Source organism: Taeniopygia guttata, chromosome 31, assembly GCF_048771995.1.
Source record: "Taeniopygia guttata chromosome 31, bTaeGut7.mat, whole genome shotgun sequence".
NCBI classification, from domain to species: domain Eukaryota; kingdom Metazoa; phylum Chordata; class Aves; order Passeriformes; family Estrildidae; genus Taeniopygia; species Taeniopygia guttata.
The window spans coordinates 1907348-1925930 of record NC_133056.1 but is presented as its reverse complement, the minus strand read 5'-3'; the positions used below and the strand labels follow the sequence as shown (position 1 = coordinate 1925930).

Genomic DNA, 18583 nt, shown 5'->3' with positions numbered 1-18583 from the left:
GGTCCCTGAGGGGATTTTTTGGGATCCCTGAGGGAATTTTGGGTTTCCCTGGAGGAATTTTGGGGATTTTCGGGATCCCTGAGGGGATTTTGGGTTTTCCTGGAGGAATTTTGGGGATTTTCGGGATCTTTGAGGGGATTTTTGGGTTTCCCTGAAGGAATTTTGGGGATTTTGGGATCCCTGAGGGGATTTTGGGTTTCCCTGGAGGAATTTTGGGTATTTTCGGGATCCGTGAGGGGATTTTGGGTTTCCCTGAGGGGATTTTCGGGATTTTCGGGATCTCTGAGGGGATTTTGGGATTCCCTGGAGGAATTTTGGGGATTTTCGGGATCTCTGAGGGGATTTTGGGTTTCCCTGGAGGAATTTTGGGGATTTTCGGGATCTCTGAGGGGATTTTGGGGTTCCTTGAGGGAATTTTGGGGCTCCCTGAGGGGATTTGGGGTTCCCTGAGGGGAATTTTGGGGTTTCTGAGGGGATTTTTGGGATCCCTGAGGGGATTTTGGGTTTCCCTGGAGGATTTTTGGGGATTTTCGGGATCCCTGAGGGAATTTCGGGATCCCTGAGGGAATTTTGGGGTCCTTGAGGGAATTTTGGGGCTCCTTGAGGGGATTTTGGTATCCCTGAGGAGATTTTGTGGTTCCCTGAGGGAATTTTGGGGTCCTTGAGGGAATTTTGGTGTCCCTGAGGGGATTTTGGGGCCTCTGAGGGAATTTTGGGGCTCCTTGAGGGAATTTTGGGTTACCTGGAGGAATTTTGGGGATTTTCGGGATCTCTGAGGGGATTTTGGGTTTCCCTGGAGGAATTTGGGGATTTTGGGGATCTCTGAGGGGATTTTGGGTTTCCCTGGAGGAATTTTGGGGATTTTCGGGATCTATGAGGGGATTTTGGGGTTCCTTGAGGGAATTTTGGGGCTCCTTGAGGGGATTTTGGATCCCTCTGGGAATTTTGGGGCTCCTTGAGGGGATTTTGGGGTTCCTTGTGGGATTTTTGGGATCCCTGAGGGAATTTTGGGTTTCCCTGCAGGAATTTTGGGGATTTTCGGGATCCCTGAGGGAATTTCGGGATCCCTGAGGGAATTTTGGGGCTCCCTGAGAGGATTTTGGGTTCCCTGAGGGGATTTTTGCGATTTTCGGGATCCCTGAGGGGATTTTAAGAGAGGGGGCGTGGCCACTGCGGTGAGGGGGCGTGACCAATGCTATGGATGGGCGTGGTCTCTACACAGGGGGCGTGGCCCTGTGCGCCAAAGTGCCGTGTGCATTGCGGAGGGGGCGTGGCCTCCCGCGCTAAGGGGGCGTGGCCTCCGCGCTCAAGGGCAGTGTTTACTGCGGAGGGGGCGTGGCCTCCCGCGCTAAGGGGGCGTGGCCTCCGCGCGCTAAAGCGCAGTGTTTACTGCGGAGGGGGCGTGGCCTCTGGCGCCGAGGGGGCGTGGCCACCCCTGAGGGGGACGCTCTAAGATGGCGGCCGCGCTGTGGGCGCTGATCGGGGCTTTGGCCGCCCTCGGGCCGGGCCCGGCGGGCGCGGCGGCCCCGCGGCTCCCGCTGCTGGTCTGGAGCACCGAGAGGTCCGGGCCGGGACCGGGGGGAGCCGGGCCGGGCTTCGAGGGGGATTTGAGGGGGTTCAGGGGCCTCGGGAAAAGCCCTCAGGAGATTTGGGGGGGGGGGGGCAAGTCTCAGGGGTCTTTGGATTTGGGGGGGGGGGCGGGGCGTCTCAGGGGTCTTTTGATGAAATCCGGGGCTTTTTTGGGGAAATTTCAGGGGGTTTTGAGGGATTTTGGGGTCTTTTGTGGGAATTTTGGGTTTTTTGGGAGGTTTGAGGGGGATTTGATGGGGTTCAGGGGCCTCGGGAAAAGCCCTCAGGAGATTTGGGGGGGGGCGGGGGGTCTCTGGGGTCTTTGGATGAAATTTGGGGCCTTTTGGGGTGAATTTCAGGGAGTTTTGAGGGATTTTAGGGTCTTTTGCAGGAATTTGGGGTTTTTTGGAGGTTTGAGGGGGATTTGAGGGGGTTCAGGGGCCTCGGGAAAAGCCCTCAGGAGATTTGGGGGGGGGGGCAAGTCTCAGGGATCTTTTGATGAAATTCGGGGCTTTTTTGGGGAAATTTCAGGGGGTTTTGAGGGATTTTAGGGTCTTTTGCAGGAATTTGGGGGTTTTTAGGAGGTTTGAGGGGGATTTGAGGGGGTTCAGGGGCCTCAGGAAAAGCCCTCAGGAGATTTGGGGGAGAGGGCGGGGAGTCTCAGGGGTCTTTTGGTGAAATTTGAGGCATTTTGGGGTGAATTTCAGGGAGTTTTGAGGGATTTTAGGGTTTTTTGCACGAATTTGGGGGTTTTTGGGAGGTTTGAGGGGGATTTTAGGGGCTTCAGGGGCCTCGGGAAAAGCCCTTAGGAGATTGGGGGGGGGGGGCAAGTCTCAGGGGTCTTTGGGTTTGGGGGGGGGCAAGTCTCAGGGGTTTTTGGATGAAATTTGGGGCCTTTTTTTTGAGATTTCAGGGGGTTTTGAGGGATTTTAGGGTCTTTTGCAGGAATTTGGGGGTATTTGGGAGGTTTGAGGGGGATTTGAGGGGGTTCAGGGGCCTCAGGAAAAGCCTTCAGGAGATTTGGGGGGGGGGTGCGCAGGGGTCCCAGGGATATTTGATGAAATTTGTGGCTTTTTTGGGGAAATTTCAGGGGGTTTTGAGGGATTTTAGGGTCTTTAGCAGGAATTTGGGGGGTTTTGGGAGGTTTGAGGGGGATTTGAGGGGGATTTGATGGGATTCAGGGGCCTCAGGAAAAGCCCTCAGGAGATTTGGGGGGGGGGGCGGGGGGTCTCAGGGGTCTTTTGATGAAATTTGGGGGCTTTTTGGGGAGATTTCAGGGGGTTTTTGAGGGATTTTAGGGTCTTCTGCAGGAATTTGGGGTTTTTTGGGAGGTTTGAGGGGGATTTTGAGGTGGTTTAGGGTCCTTGGGGGGGGGGGATTTGGGCAATTTTTGGGAGATTTGAGGGGGTTTAGGGGCACTGAGGGGCCTCAGAAAAATCCCTCAGGGGAGTTTGGGGGGGCTCAGGGGTCTTTTATTGGGAATTTGGACCATTTTTTGGGAGGAATTTGTGGGGTTTTTGGGGAGATTTCAGGGGGTTTTGAAGGATTTTAGGGTCTTTTGCGGGAATTTGGGTTTTTTGGGAGGTTTGAGGGGATTTTGATGGGGGTTTAGGGTCCTTGGGGCAGGAAATTGGGGAATTTTTGGGAGATTTGAGGGGGTTTAGGGGCACTGAGGGGGCCTCAGAAAACCCTCAGGTGAGCTTGGGGAGGATCTGGACTCTTTTGGGGGCAATTTGGGCCATTTTTGGGGAGATTTGAGGGGGCTGAAGGGATTTGGGGGCACTGAGAGGCCTCAGAAAAATTCCTCAGAGGAGCCTGGGGAGATTTGGGGTATTTTATGGGAAATTTGGGCCATTTTTGGGGCAATTTGGAGCTTTTTTGGGGAGTTTTGAGGGGATTGGGGGGGATGAGAGGCCTCAGGGGTGTTTTGGGGGGGGTCTCCGGGGTCTTTTGGGGAGAATTTGGGAGGTTTTGGGGCCTGTGGCTGATTTTTGGGTTCCCAGGATAATTTTGGGTTCCCTGGGGGAATTTTGGGGTTCCCTGGCTGATTTTGGGGTTTCCTGGCTGGTTCTGGGGTCCCTGTGGATAATTTTGGGGTTCCCTGGCTGATTTTTGGGTTCCCAGGATAATTTTGGGGTTCCCTGGCTGGTTCTGGGGTCTCTGTGGATAATTTTGGGGTCCTTGGCTGATTTTGGGTTCCCTGGGGGAGTTTTAGGTTCCCTATGGATAATTTTGGGATTCTCTGGCTGATTTTGGGGTTCCCTGGCTGGTTTTGGGGTCCCTGTGGATAATTTTGGGGTCCCTGTGGATAATTTTGGGTTCCCTGACTGATTTTGGGGTCCCCTGGGGGAATTTTGGGTCCCTGTGGATAACTTTGGGTTCCTGCCTGATTTTGGGTTCCCTGACTGATTTTGGGGTTCCCTGGGGGAATTTTGGGGTCCCTGTAGATAATTTTGGGGTTCCCTGGCTGGTTTTGGGGTCCCTGTGGATATTTTTAGGTCCCTGTGGATAACTTTGGGTTCCTGGCTGATTTTGGGGTTCCCTGGCTGATTTTTGGGATCCCTGGCTGATTTTCGGGGTTCCCTGTCTGATTTTCGGGGTCCCTGTCTGGTTTTTGGGGTTCCCAGGCTGATTTTTGAGGTCCCTGTGGATAATTTTGGGTCCCTGTGGATAATTTTAGGTCCCTGTGGATAACTTTGGTTCCCTGGCTGATTTTGGGGTCCCTGTGGATAATTTTGGGTCCCTGTGGATAGCTTTGGGTTCCTGGCTGATTTTGGGGTTCCCTGGCGGATTTTGGTTCCCTGTCTGATTTTGGGGTCCCTGTTTGATTTTTGGGGTCCCTGTGGATAATTTTGGGTCCCTGTGGATAACTTTGGTTCCCTGTCTGATTTTGGGGTCCCTGTTTGATTTTTGGGGTCCCTGTGGATAATTTTGGGTTCCCTGGCTGATTTTGGGGTTCCCTGGCTGATTTTGGGGTCCGTGTCTGATTTTTGGGGTCCCTGTGGATAATTTTAGGTCCCTGTGGATAACTTTGGTTCCCTGTCTGATTTTGGGGTCCCTGTGGATTTTTGGGGTCCCCCAGGTCGCTGTGGCCCCCCCAGTCCCTCCCCGCAGGCCGGGCGCTGTCGGAGCCGGAGCTGCAGGAGCTGCTGGAGCCGGGGCTGCGCCGGGGCCCGCGCACGGTGCTGCTCTTCCTGCAGGAGCAGGTCAGCCACAAAACCCCCGAAAGAGCCCCAAAAATGTCCCAAAATAACCCTGAAATAACCCCAAAAATATCCTGAAATAGCCCCAAAAATGTCCGAAAATAACCCTGAAATAGCCCCAAAAATGTCCCAAAATAACCCTGAAATATCCCCAAAATATCTCAAAATACTCCTGAAATATCCCCAAAAATATCCTAAAAATATCCCCCAAAAATATCCCAAAATAATCCTGAAACCCCCCAAAAATATCCCAAAATAACCCTGAAATACCCAAAAAAAATCCCAAAATAATCCTGAAATATCCCCAAAAATATCCTGAAATAACCCTGAAATATCCCGCAAGATATCCTGCAATAGCCCCAAAAATATCCCAAAATAACCCTGAAATACCCCCAAAAATATCCCAAAATACTGCTGAAATATCCCCAAAAATATCCCAAAATAACCCTGAAATACCCCCCAAAATAACCCTGAAATAACCCCAAAAATGTCCCAAAATAACCCCGAAATATCCCCAAAAATATCCCAAAATAACCCTGAAATATCCCCCAAAATATCCTGAAATACCCCCCAAAATATCCTAAAAATATCCTGAGATATCCCCAAAAATATCTGTAAAAATATCCTGAAATACCCCCAAAAATATCCTAAAATAACCCCGAAATATCCCTAAAAATATCCTGAGATATCCCCAAAAATATCCTGAAATACCCTAAAAATATCCTAAAATAATCCTAAAAATATCCTAAAATAACCCTAAAAATATCCTAAAATAACCCCGAAATATCCCTAAAAATATCCTGAGATATCCCCAAAAATATCCTGAAATACCCTAAAAATATCCTAAAAGAATCCTAAAAATATCCTAAAATAACCCTAAAAATATCCTAAAATAATCCCAATAATATCCATGAAAATATCCTGATATATCCTCAAAAATATCCTAAAATAACCCTGAAAATACCCCAAAAATATCCTAAAGTAACCACAAAAATACCCTAAAATAACCCTAAAAAATAAACCTAAAGTAACCCCAAAAAGCCTCAAACATTGCCCTAAAAGCCAAAATAAACCCCCCACAAAAATCCCAAAAATATCCTAAAAAACTCCCGAAAAGCCCCCAAAAAAACCCCAAAACCCCCCAAAAAAACCCCAAAACCCCCCAAAACCCCCCCAAAAAAACCCAAAACCCCCCAAAAAACCCAAAACCCCCCAAAAACTATAAAATAAATCCTAAAATACCCCAAAAAAATCCTCCAAAAATTCCAAAAACCCTAAAATCCAAAAAAAACCCCAAAAAATAAACCAAAAACCCCAAAACACAAAAAAACCCCCCAAAATTCCCTCCTTAAACCTTCGATTAGGCCCCGCCCCCTTAGCGTGGCACCGCCCCCTCGAGCGTGGCCACGCCCCCTGATCAGTCTGGCTCCGCCCCTCGGCCCTGGCCCCGCCCCCAAGCGTGTTCCCGCCCCCTGATCGGTCTGGCCCCGCCCCTGATCGCTCTGGCCCCGCCCCTGATGTCTGTGGCCCCGCCCCTGATCGGTCTGGCCCGCCCCTGACGGCCCTGGCCCCGCCCCCTGATGTCTGTGGCCCCGCCCCTGATGGCTCTGACCCCGCCCCTGATGTTTGTGGCCCCGCCCCCGATCGGTCTGGCCCCGCCCCCTGATTTGTCTGGCCCCGCCCCTGATGGCTCTGGCCCCGCCCCTGATCGGTCTGGCCCCGCCCCTCGGGCCTGGCCCCGCCCCCCAAGCGTGTTCCCGCCCCCTGACGGCTCTGGCCCCGCCCCTGATGGCTCTGGCCCCGCCCCTGATGTCTGTGGCCCCGCCCCCTGATGTCTCTGGCCCCGCCCCTGACGGCTCTGGCTCCGCCCCCAGCTGTCCCTGGAGGATTTCACGGCGTTCGGAGCCCACGGAGCCTTCCCCCGGCTGCAGGTGGGGGAGGGGCCAGGGGGAGGGGCTAAAGGGGAGGGGGAGGGGCTAATGGGGTGGGGGAGGGGCAATGGGGAAGGGGGAGGGGCAATGGAGGAGGGGGAGGGGCCATGGGGAGGAGGAGAAGGGGAGGGGCCAATCCGGAAGGGGGAGGGGCCAATGGGGGGGAGGGGCCAAAGGGGAAGGGGCCAATGGGGAGGGGGAGGGGCCAATAATGGAGGGGCAATGGGGGAGGGGTCAGTGGGGTGGGGGAGGCACCAATGGGAGTGGGGGAGGGGCCATGGGGAGGGGCAATGGAGTGAGGGAGGGGTTAATGGGGGAGGGGGAGGGGTCAGTGGGGTGGGGGAGGGGCAGTGGGGGAGGGGTCCATGGGAGTGGGGAAGGGGCCAATGGGGAGGGGCAGTGGGGGTCGGGGAGGGGTTAATGGGGGAGGGGAGAGTGGGGGGAGGAGTAATGGGGGAGGGGGACGGGCCATGGGGAAGGGGGAGGGGCCAATGGGTTGGGGGAGGGGCCAATAATGGAGGGGCAATGGGGGAGGGGCAATGGGGGCTGGGGTATTTTGGGGTCATTTTGGGTTTTTTTGGGATTTTTCTGTTCCGGGGTTCCTTGGGGTCAGCGCTGACCACGCCCCCAGTGGGGTTTGAGGCTTTTTGGGTTTTTTTTTGGTTTTTTAGGGTTTTTTGGGGTATTTTTTGAGTAATTTCAGGTGTTTTGGGATTTTTCTGTTCCGGGGTTCCTTGGGGTCAGCGCTGACCGTCCCAGGGTGGGATTTGGGGTAAATTTTGGGATTTTCTGTTCCAGGACGCCCTGGGGTCAGCGGGGTCAGCACTGACCGTCCCCGTGGTGGGATTTGGGGTAAATTTTGGGATTTTTGGGATTTCTCCGTTCCAGGACGCCCTGGGGTCAGCAGGGTCAGCGCTGACCGTCCCCGCGGTGGGATTTGGGGTCATTTTTGGGATTTTGGGGGTTTTTCTGTTCCAGGACGCCCTGGGGTCAGCAGGGTCAGCGCTGACCGTCCCAGGGTGGGATTTGGGGTAAATTTTGGGGTTTTTCCGTTCCAGGACGCCCTGGGGTCGGCGGGGTCGGCGCTGACCGTCCCCGCGGTGGGATTTGGGGTAAATTTTGGGGTTTTTCCGCTCCAGGACGCCCTGGGGTCAGCGGGGTCGGCGCTGACCGTCCCCGCGGTGGCCGGAGCGGCCGCGGCCGCGCTGCCCCTGACCCTGCAGCGCCTCCTGGGCGCCCCTCCCCCCCTGCGGCTGCCCGGGGGGGCCCTGGCCGGGCTGAGGCTGAACCGGACGGAGCCGGGGAGTGACCACCCGAGTGACCACCCGAGTGACCACAGCGATGACCCCCAGAGTGACCCACAGAGTGACCCCCAGCCCAGCCTGCTGCTGGTGGGGCTGCCCCACAGGCGGTGAGTGACCCAGAGTGACCACAGGGTGACCCCCAGGGTGACCCCCAGAGTGAGCCCCAGAGTGACCCCATAGAAACCCCATAGAAATCCTATAGTGACCCCCTGAGTGACCACAGGAGTGACCCCCAGAGACCCCAGAGTGACCCCAGAGTGACCACAGGCGTGACCCCCAGAGTGACCCCATGGAAACCCCATAGAAATCCTATAGTGACCCCAAGAGTGACCCCATAGAGATCCTATAGGGACTCCCAGAGTGACCACGGGAGTGACCACGGCACTGACCCCCAGAGTGACCCCACAGAGACCCTACAGGGACCTCCCGAGTGACCCCAGGAGTGACCCACAGAGACCCACAGAGACCCCATAGAGACCCTATAAGGACCCTTTGCCCTATAGAACCCCATAGGACCCTATAGGGACCCCACAGACCCCATAGGGACCCCAGAGTGACCCCAGGAGTGACCCACAGAGACCCCATAGGGACCCCATAGGGACCCTCTGCCCTATAGAACCCCATAGGACCCCATAGGACCCTATAGGGACCCCCCAGACCCCATAGGGACCCTTTGCCCTATTGGGACCCCATAGAACCCCAAAGGACCCTATAGGTACCTCATAGACCCCATAGAGACCCATAGAGACCCACAGACCCCACAGACCCCATAGGGACCCTCTGCCCTATAGAACCCCACAGACCCCACAGACCCCACAGGGCCCCTGTGCCCCCCTGACTCTCCCCTCCCCCCTCAGCTCCGGCCTGATGGGAGCCAGAGAGGCCCTGAGCAGGAACGGTGAGACTGGGACGGACTGGGATGGACTGGGAGGGACTGGGATGGACTGGGAGGGACTGGGACAGACTGGGATAAACTGGGACAAACTGGGAGGGACTGGGATATACTGGGAGGGACTGGGAGGAAAATGGGAGGGACTGGGGTGAGCTTGGGACAGATTTTGGGGTGGATTTGGGGGATTTTGAGGGATTTTGGGGTTTATTTGGGGTCAGTTTTGGGGTGAATTTTGGCGTGGATTTTGGGGATTTTTGGGGTGAATTTCTGGAGAATTTTGGGGTGAATTTTGGGTTAATTTTGGGGTGATTTTGGGTCAGTTTTTGGGTTAATTTTGGGTTAATTTTGGCTGCAGACGCGGTGCTCGGGGAGGTGCTGCGGGTGCTGCAGGAGGAGCGGATCCCGTACACGGCGCTGCTGAGCGCGGAACGGCCGGCGGTGAGTGACCCTGAGTGACCACTGAGTGACCACTGACCAGTGAGTGACCAGAGTGACCAATGAGTGACCCTGAGTGACCAATGAGTGACCACTGAGTGACCACTGAGTGACCACTGACCAGTGAGTGACCAGAGTGACCAATGAGTGACCCTGAGTGACCAATGAGTGACCACTGAGTGACCACTGAGTGACCACTGACCAGTGACCACTGAGTGACCCTGAGTGACCACTGAGTGACCACTGAGTGACCAATGAGTGACCACTGACCCCTGAGTGACCACTGAGTGACCACTGAGTGACCACTGAGTGACCCTGAGTGACCACTGAGTGACCACTGAGTGACCAGTGAGTGACCAATGAGTGACCCTGAGTGACCACTGACCACTGAGTGACCCTGAGTGACCACTGAGTGACCACTGACCACTGAGTGACCACTGAGAGACCACTGACCAGTGAGTGACCAATGAGTGACCACTGAGTGACCCTGAGTGACCCCTGAGTGACCCCTGAGTGACCCTGAGTGACCCCTGAGTGACCCTGAGTGACCCCTGAGTGACCACTGAGTGACCACTGACCACTGAGTGACCACTGAGAGACCACTGACCAGTGAGTGACCAATGAGTGACCACTAAGTGACCCTGAGTGACCACTGAGTGACCTTGAGTGACCAATGAGTGACCCCTGAGTGACCACTGACCACTGAGTGACCAATGAGTGACCCTGAGTGACCCAACTTTGGGATTTCCCCCCCAAATTTTGGGTTTTTCTTCCCAGTTTTGGGATTTCCCCACAATTTTGGGATCCCCCCTCCCCAAATTTGGGGATTTTCTCCCCCAGTTTTAGGGTTCCCCCCCCTAATTTTTGGATTTCCCCCAAATTTTTGGGTCCCTCCTCCCCAATTTTAGGATTTCCCCCAATTTTGGGATTTCCCCCCCAATTTTGGGGTTTTCTCTCCCCAATTTTGGGGTTTTCCCCCGAATTTTGGGATTTTTTCCCCCCCAAATTTAGTGTTTTCCCCCCAATTTTGGGTTTCCCCCCAATTTTGGGGTTCCCCCCCTTTATCCCCTTCCCAATTTTGGGGTTTTCTCCCCAATTTTGGGATTTCCCCCCAAATTTAGGTTTTTTCTCCCCAATTTTAGGATTTTCCCGCAAATTTTGGTATTTTCCCCCAAATTTTGGTTCCCCCCCCACAATTTTAGGGTTTTCCTCCCCAGATTTTCGATTTCCCCCCAGTTTTGGGGTTCCCCCCCTTTACCCCTCCCCAATTTTGGGGTTTCTCCCCAATTTTGGGGTTTTCTCCCTTATTTTGGGGTTCCCCGCCCCCGAATTTCGAGTTTTTCCTCCCCAATTTTGGGGTTTCCCCCCAATTTTGGTATTTCCCCCCCCAAATTTCAGGTTTTTCCCCCTAATTTTGGGATTTCCCCCCCAATTTTGGTATTGCCCCCCAATTTTCGGATTTCCCCCCAATTTTGGGGTTCCCCCCAATTTTGGGGTCCCCCTCCTTTATCCCCTCCCCAATTTTGGTATTTCCCCCCCAAATTTTCAGATTTCCCCCCCAATTTTGGGCTTTTCCCCCCAATTTTGATATTTCCCCCCCCAAATTTCAGCTTTCCCCCCTAATTCCGGGATTCCCCCCGCAGGACCCCCGCCCCTCCCCCCCCCTGGATTTTGGGGTCCCCCCCTTTATCCCCTCCCCAATTTTGGGGTTTTCCCCCAAATTTTGGGATTTCCCCCCCAATTTTGATATTTCCCCCCCAAATTTCAGCTTTCCCCCCTAATTCCGGGATTCCCCCCGCAGGACCCCCGCCCCTCCCCCCCCCTGGATTTTGGGGGTCCCCGGCGGGCGCTGCTGGCCCGGGGGGTGGGGGAGGGGCCGGCCGAGCCCCCCCCCCTGCGCTGGCCCCCCCAGGGGGACCCCAAAATTCTGCTCTGGGCCCGGAACCTGTCGGTGACGCTCGGGGGGCGCCCCCAGGACCTGACCCCAAAAACCTTCGGGGGCGGCGCCGAGGTGGATCTGGGGGGGTCCTCCTGGAGCCCCCACGAGGCCCGGTGAGAATTGGGGGGTCCCGGGGGGGTTTTGGGGGGGTTTGGGGTAAATTTGGGGGGGTTTGGGGCAAATTTGGGGGGGTTTGGGGCAAATTTGGGGGGGTTTGGGGCAAATTTGGGTGTCCCAGGGCAAATTTGGGGAGGCTTGGGGTGATTAGGGGGGATTTTGGGGTTCTTGAGGAATTCTGGGGGGTCCCAGGGGGATTTTGGGGGGATTTGGGGAAATTTGGGGGGTCCCAGGGGGATTTTGGGGGAATTTGGGGGGTTTCGGGCAAATTTGGGGAGGTTTTGGGGGGTTTTGGAGGGGATTTGGGGGGGATTTTGGGGTTCTTGAGGAGTTTTGGGGGGTCCCAGTAGGATTTTGGGGGGGTTTGGGGAAAATTTGGGGAAAATTTGGGGGGATTTGGGGAGATTTTGGGGGGGTTTTGGGGAGATTTTGGGGGGTTCCAGAGGAGATTTGGGGGGGATTTTGGGGTCCTTAAGGAGTTTTAGGGGTCCCAGTAGGATTTTGGGGGGATTTGGGGGAAAATTGTGGGTCCCAGGAAAATTTGGAGGGGTTTGGGGTAAATTTGGGGGGGTTTTGGGGGGCCCCAGGGGGGTTTTGGGGGGATTTTGGGGAAATTTGGGGGGTCCCAGGGGGGTTTTGGGGAGATTTTGGGGTTCTTGAGGAATTTTGGGAGGTCCCAGTAGGATTTTGGGGGGATATGGGGGGTCCCAGGGGGAATTTTGGGGCAAATTTGGGGGGGTTTGGGGGAAATTTTGGGTGTTTGGGGCAAATTTGGGGAGGATTTGGGGGTTCCAGAGGGGATTTGGGGAGATTTTGGGGTTCTTGAGGAGTTTTGGGGGTCCCAAGGGGATTTTTGGGGGGATTTGGGAGGTTTTGGGGTGATTTGGGGAAATTTGGGGGAATTTGGGAGTTTTTGGCGGGTTTTTGGGGAGTTTTATTTGGGGTTTTGGGGGTTTTTGGGGTTTTGGGGTTTTGGGGTTTTTGGGGTTTTGGGGGTTTTTGGGGTTTTGGGGTTTTTGGGGTTTTGGGGTTTTTGGGGTTTTGGAGGTTTTTTTTGGGGTGGTTTTTGGGGTTATTGGGGTTTGGGGTTTTTGGGGTATTTGGGGTTTTGGAGTTTTGGGGTATTGGAGGAATTTTTGGGGGTTTTGGGGTGGTTTTGGGGTTTTTGGAGTTGGTTTAGGGGTTTTTGGGGGTTTTGGGGTGGTTTAGTGGTTTTGGTGGTTTTGGGGTGGTTTTGCGGTGGTTTTGGGGTTTTTAGGGTTTTTGGGGTGGTTTTGAGGTTTTTGGGGTCCTGGAGGGTTTTTTGGGTTTTGATTTGGGGTTTTTGGGGTGGTTTTGGTGGTTTTGGGGTGGTTTTGCGGTGGTTTTGGGGTTGTTTTGGTGTTTTTGGGGTGCCCTGACCCCTCCCCTCCCCCCAGGCTGGTTCTGCGCTACCCGGAGGTTTTTGGGGAGCCCCTGAACATCACGTGAGAAATTTGGGGATTTTGGGCAGTTTTGGGGGTTTTTGGGTGGTGGGGGAGGTGAAATTGGGATTTTTTTTTGGGTTTTTTATAGAGGTCTATCATTTCTGGGATTATTTTGGGATGTTTGGGACAGATCTCTCATTTTTAGGATTTTTGGGGTGGGGATTCCATTTTTGGGTTTATTTTGGGATTTTTTTTGAATTTTTCAGCTGGGAATTCCATTTTTGGGGTTATTTTGGCATTTCTGCAATTGAGAATCTCTTTTTTGGGGTTATTTCTGGGTTTTTTTGGGTTACTTTGTGATTTTTGGGGCAGATCTCCCATTTTGGTTTTTTTTTGAGCTGGGAATTCCATATATTTGGGTTTATTTTGGGATTTTTTTGAATTTTGAGCTGATGACTAAATTTTTTGGGGTTATTTTGGTATTTTTAGGATTTTTGAGCTGGGAATTCCATTTTTTTCGGTTTATTTTGGGATTTTTTGGAATTTTGAGCTGATGATTGAATTTTTTGGCGTTATTTTGGGATTTTTAGGATTTTTGAGCTGGGAATTCCATTTTTTTCAGTTTATTTTGGGATTTCTTTGGGAATTTCTGGGATTTTAGGGCAGGAATTCCATTTTTTGGGATTGTTGGATTTTTTGAGCTGAGGATTCCATATTTTTGGGTTTATTTCAGTATTTTTTGGTTTTTTTGAGTTGGGAATTCCATTTTTGGGGTTTATTTCAGGATTTTTAGGTTTTTTGAGCTGGGAATTCCATTTTTTAGGGTTTATTTTGGGATTTTTAGGTTGTTTGAGCTGAGGATTCCATTTTTGGGTTTATTTTGGGATATTTTGGAATTTTGAGCTGAGGATTCCATTTTTTGGGTTTATTTTGGGATATTTTGGAATTTTTGAGCGGGGGGTCTCATTTTTGGGATTTTTTTTGGATTTTTTTGGGATTTTTGGGTTGGGGCTCTCATTTTTAGGTTTTTTAAGCTGGGAATCCCATTTTTTTTGGTTTATTTTGGAATTTTTGGACTTTTTGATTTGGGAATTCCATATTTTGAGTTTATTTCAGGATTTTTAGGTATTTTAAGCTGGGAATTCCATTTTTTTGGGGTTCATTCCCGGATTTTGGGCCCCCCCAGGTTCCTGCTGCGCCGGGCGTGGTTCCCGGTCTCGGGGCGCCCCTGGGCGTGGCTGGAGGAAATCGGGGTGACCCTGGGGGGGGCCCCCCCCGCCCGGTTCCGAATTCGGGGCGCGGCCGCCCCCTCCCCCCTGGGCTGGCGCTGTGGGGATTTGGGGACCCCCGGCCCCCTCCTGCTGCCCCTCCCCCCCCTGGAGCAGAGCCAGCGCTGGGGGATCCGGATCCGCGACCTGCAGGTACCAAAAACCCCAAAAATTCATTTAACGGCCTCAAATGTCCTTAAAATCCCCTAAAACCCAAAAAAACCCCTAAAATTGGCCTAAAATACTCAAAAAATACCCTAAAAACCCCTAAAATCCCCAAAAATCCCCAAAATTGCCCTAAAATACTCAAAAATACCCTAAAAACCGCCAAAACCCTAAAATTGGCCTAAAATACTCAAAAAATACCCTAAAAACCCCTAAAAACCCTAAAATTGGCCTAAAATACCCTAAAGATACTCAGAAAATACCCGAAAATCCCCCAAAAACCCTAAAATTGCCCTAAAAGACTCGAAAAATACGCTAAAATCCCCTAAAAAAACCAAAAAAGCCTAAAATTGCCCTAAAATACTCGAAAAATACCCTAAAATCCCCTAAAAACCCCAAAAAAACCTGAAAGTGCCCTAAAATACTCTAAAAATACCCGAAAATCCCCTAAAAACCCTAAAATTGCCCTAAAATACTCGAAAAATACCCGAAAATACCAAAAAATGGGAATGGGGACCCCAAAAATTGGAAAAGGGACCCCAAAAATGGGGAAGGGACCCAAAAAATTTGGATTGGGGAGCCCAAAAATGGGAATGGGGGACCCCAAAAACAGAGGTGGGACCCCAAAAATTGGACTGGGGCACCCCAAAAGTGGGGAAGGGACCCGAAAAATTGGGATTGGGGAGTCCAAAAATGGGAATGGGGGACCCCCAAAAGTGGGAATCAAGGGGTGGAAAATGGGAAAAGTGACCCCAAAAATGGGAAAAGGGACCCTAAAAACTGGGGGGGAACCCCAAAAATGGGGGAGGGAGCCCAAAAATTGGATTGGGGAGCCCAAAAATGGGATTGTGGACCCCAAAAATGGGAGTGGGGCACCCCAAAAATGGGAACAAGGGGTGGAAATGGGAAAAGGGACCCCAAAAACTGAGGGGGGACCCCAAAAATGGGATTGGGGACCCCAAAAAATTTGGGTTGGGGAGCCCAAAAATGGGGAAGGGACCCCAAAAATGGGATTGGGGGATCCCAAAATGGGAATGGGGACCCCAAAGCCAGAGGTGGGACCCCAAAAATTGGACTGGGGGACCCCAAAAATGGGGAAGGGACCCAAAAAGCTGGGGTTGGGGAGCCCAAAAATGGGGACAAGGGGTGGAAAATGGGAAAAGGAACCCCAAAAATGGGAATGGGAACCCCAAAAATGGGAATGGGAACCCCAAAAATGGGAATGGGAACCCCAAAAATGGGATTGGGGGACCCCAAAAATGGGAATGGGGACCCCAAAAACAGAGGTGGGTCCGCAAAAATTGGACTGGGGGACCCCAAAAATGGGAAAAGGGACCCCAAAAACTGAGTGAGGGACCCCAAAAATTGGAATGGGGACCCCAAAATGGGAACAAGGGGTGGAAAATGGGAAAAGGGACCTCCAAAATGGGAATGGGGACCCCAAAAATTGGAGAGGGACCCCAAAAATGGGATTGGGGGACCCCAAAAATGGGAAAAGGGACCCCAAAAACGGACGGAGGGACCCCAAAAATTGGACTGCAGGACCCCAAAATCGGATTGGGGAACCCAGAAATGGGAACGAGGGATGGAAAAAGGACCCCAAAAATGGGATTGGGGACCCCAAAAATGGGAATGGGGACCCCAAAAATGGGAATGGCAATCCCAAAATGGGACTGGGGGCCCCAAAACCAGAGTTGGAACCCCAAAAATGGGATTGGGAACCCCAAAAACGGGAACAAGGGATGGAAAATGGACCCCAAAACCACAGGGGGGGACCCCAAAAACGGGACAAGGGACCCCAAAATGCACCTGACGACCCCAAAAACACCATCAGGGAACCCCAAAACCCATCAGGGTGACCCCAAACTCCAACGGGGGCAGGTGGGGGAGGGGATTTCGGGCTGACCACGCCCCCCAAATTTCGGGTTCCCCCCAAAATTAATTTTATTTTTTTCCCCTTTGCAGGTTCAGGGGTTCAACGTGTCCGGGGGCGTTTTCGGGGGGGCCTCGGACTGCGCCGGGTTTTTTGGGGTGGGGGCGTGGATGGGGCTGATTTCGGGGGGGCTCCTGCTGGGGGGGCTCCTGCTGGGGGGGGGGGTCCTGCTGGGGCTGCGCCCCATGGATCGCTTCGACGACCCCCGGGGACCCCCCCTGCCCGTGCCCCTGGCCGAGTGAGGCACCCCAAAATTTGGGGGGGGAAAAAGCGGGAATTTTGGGGGGAAAACGCAAAAAATCGGGGGGAAAAATACGAAAATTTGGGGGAAAAATGATAAAAATTCACTGAAAAAAAGCCCCAAATTTGATGTAAAAATTGCAAAAATTTGACGTAAAAATCCCAAAAAATTGGGGGAAAAAATCTTTTAAAAATTCCAAAATTTCCAGGCAGAAATCTGAAAAATTTTGGGGGGAAATGTGAAAAATTGGGCGAAAATATGAAAATTTGGGGGAAATACACAAAAATTTAGAATTAAATCCCCAAAAATTTGGAGTAAAGATCGCCAAAAATTGGGGGAGAAATCTTAAAAAAATTCCAAAATTTCCAGGCAGGAATCTGAAAAATTTGGGAGGCAAAAATAGAAAAAAATTGGAGGAAAAAAAAACCCCACAAAAATTCAGTGTAAAAATCCCTAAAATTTAGGGGGAAAAAAAGTAAAAATTTGGGGGAAAATGATAAAAATTCACTCTAAAAAATGCCAAAAATTTGGAGGAAAGATCCCAAAAAATTGGAGGAGAAATCCTGAAAGTTTGGGGGAGAAATACTAAAAAAATCCCAAAATTTGCAGGCAGGAATCTGAAAAATTTTGGGGGGAAAATAGAAAAATTAAGGGAAAAATGGGAAAATTGGGGGGAAATACGACAAAAATTCAGATTAAAAATGCCAAAATTTGATGTAAAAATCGCAAAAAATTGGGGGAGAAATCTTAAAAATTTGGGGGAAAAATCCTAAAAAAATCCCAAAAGTTCCAGGCAGAAATCTGAAAAATTTGGGAGCAAAAATAGAAAAAATTGGGGAAAATTGAAAAAATTTGGTGGAAAACCACAAAAATTCAGATTAAAAATGACAAAAATTTGGAGTAAAGATCCCAAAAATTTGGGGGAAAAAAATCTTTAAAAAATCCCAAAATTTCCAGGCAGAAATCTGAAAAATTGTGGGGGGAAAATGGAAAAAAATTGGGGGGAAAAAAGACCCCGCAAAAATTCAGTGTAAAAATCCCAAAAACTTGGTAGAGAAATCCTAAAATTTGGGGGGGAAAAATGCGAAAATTTGGGGGAAAAATCCTGGAAGTTTACGGGAAAATCCCAAAAATTTGGAGTAAAAAAATCCCAAAAATTTGGGGGAGAAATCCTAAAATTTGAGCAAGAAAGAAATCCTAAAAATTTGAGGTAAAAATGCCCAAACTTTGGAGTAAAAATTCCCAAAAATTTGGGGGAAAAATAAGTAAAAAAAAACCCCAAAAAATCAGTGAAAAAAAATTCCAAATATTTGATCTAAATCCCAAAAAATGGGAGTAAAAAAACCCCAAAAATTGGAGAAAACCCCCCAAAATTGGAGACAAATCCCCCCAATTTTTTTCTCCAATTTTTTGAATGAAACCCCCAAACTTGGAGAAAAAATTCCCAAAAAATTGGACCAAAAAATCCCCCAAATTGCAGAAAAATCCCAAATTCCAGGGGAGCCCCCAAGCCCCTCCCCCTCCCTTTGGCCCCTCCCCCTCCCTTTGGCCCCTCCCTCTCCCATTTTTGGGGTCCTCACCCCAAATTTGGGGTCCCCTCCCCCCCCTTTATTTATTGTCGGTGTCGTGTCAATAAAAAATCCCTAAAAATTAAAAAAAAAATCCCAAAAAATTCCTCAAAATGGCGGGAAAGGGGCGTGGCTTAGATGAGGGGGCGGGGCCAATGTGGGATGGACCAATGAGGTTGGGCACTGGGAAGGAGGCGGGGATTAAACAAGGGGGCGTGGCCAAAAGAGTGGTTGAGCCAATCAGGAGGGGGCGGGGCTATGGCTTAAAGATTGAACCAATCAGGTGCGTGATGGGGATTGGCGGGTTGTGCTGAAGGGGCGTGGTCAATCTGGAAGGGGCGTGGCCTACCAGGTTTAATCAGTGACTTAATTTGGGGAGGGGGTGGAGCCAAGAGCGAGAATTAAGGATTGGACCAATCACAGCAGAAGTTGGCGAGGGGGCGGAGCCAAGGAGGAAGGAACGGCCCAATCAGAACGCGGCGTGGCTAAAGAAAGGCTAAACCAATAGGGAAGGGGCGGGGCCGAGGATTGATGATTGGACCAATCAGAGAAGGCGTTAAGGAGGGGGCGGGGCCAAAAAGGGGCGTGGCCACAGCGCCAGCACCGCTTGAT

At 51.5% G+C, this 18583-nt stretch overlaps 1 protein-coding gene across 1 annotated transcript; it reads left to right on the top strand.

Moving 5' to 3' along the window:
* Positions 1-1390: 1390 nt before the first annotated feature.
* On the top strand, positions 1391-17084 carry ATP6AP1 (ATPase H+ transporting accessory protein 1). The gene is made up of 10 exons (XM_072920317.1): positions 1391-1561; positions 4652-4775; positions 6647-6703; positions 7843-8114; positions 8865-8905; positions 9255-9337; positions 11136-11386; positions 12809-12856; positions 13983-14217; positions 16195-17084. Exons 1-10 carry the CDS (start codon positions 1455-1457, stop codon positions 16402-16404), a joined length of 1428 nt encoding a protein of 475 aa, XP_072776418.1. The 5' UTR covers positions 1391-1454; the 3' UTR covers positions 16405-17084.
* The last annotated feature ends 1499 nt before the right edge of the window (positions 17085-18583 follow it).

Coding starts and splice junctions, on each gene's coding strand:
- ATP6AP1 (XM_072920317.1), top strand. CDS start 1,455: ATGGCGGCCGCGCTGTGGGCGCTGATCGGGGCTTTGGCCGCCCTCGGG. Junction 8,115..8,864: donor GTGGGGCTGCCCCACAGGCG/GTGAGTGACCCA, acceptor CTCCCCCCTCAG/CTCCGGCCTGATGGGAGCCA. Junction 14,218..16,194: donor TCCGGATCCGCGACCTGCAG/GTACCAAAAACC, acceptor TCCCCTTTGCAG/GTTCAGGGGTTCAACGTGTC.